The sequence below is a fragment of the Buceros rhinoceros genome, unplaced genomic scaffold, assembly GCF_000710305.1.
Source record: "Buceros rhinoceros silvestris isolate BGI_N320 unplaced genomic scaffold, ASM71030v1 scaffold27886, whole genome shotgun sequence".
NCBI lineage: Eukaryota > Metazoa > Chordata > Aves > Bucerotiformes > Bucerotidae > Buceros > Buceros rhinoceros.
The window spans coordinates 1,855-2,074 of NW_010417344.1; the positions used below are offsets into that span (position 1 = coordinate 1,855).

The window sequence follows — 220 nt, forward strand, 5'->3', positions numbered from 1 at the left end:
TGCCGGCGATCCCCAGCACCATGGCCATGCCCAGGACGCGTCAGTCCTCCCACTCGGTGACGGACATCCTGGGGATCCGCTCCATCACAGACCAAGGTGAGGAGGGGGAACCGGGGGCCGCAGCGGCAGCCAGGCAGGGCCGGAGCGTTCCGGGCCCCTGCTCCTGAGCTTCTGAGCTCTTTCCTCCCCGAAAGGGGATCTCGTGGTTTGCCTCGGGAAA

General features: G+C 67.3%; 1 protein-coding gene across 1 annotated transcript in view; it reads left to right on the forward strand.

The window, feature by feature from the left end:
• The window catches only part of PAX9 (paired box 9), a gene marked incomplete at both ends in the record, with an annotated part of 780 nt that extends 684 nt beyond the window's left edge, over positions 1-96 (forward strand). Inside the window, one exon of the mRNA XM_010138184.1 lies at positions 3-96. Within this exon, the coding sequence (XP_010136486.1) occupies positions 3-96 (94 nt within the window). The remainder of the gene's footprint in view (positions 1-2) is intronic.
• Between the last annotated feature and the right edge of the window lie 124 nt (positions 97-220).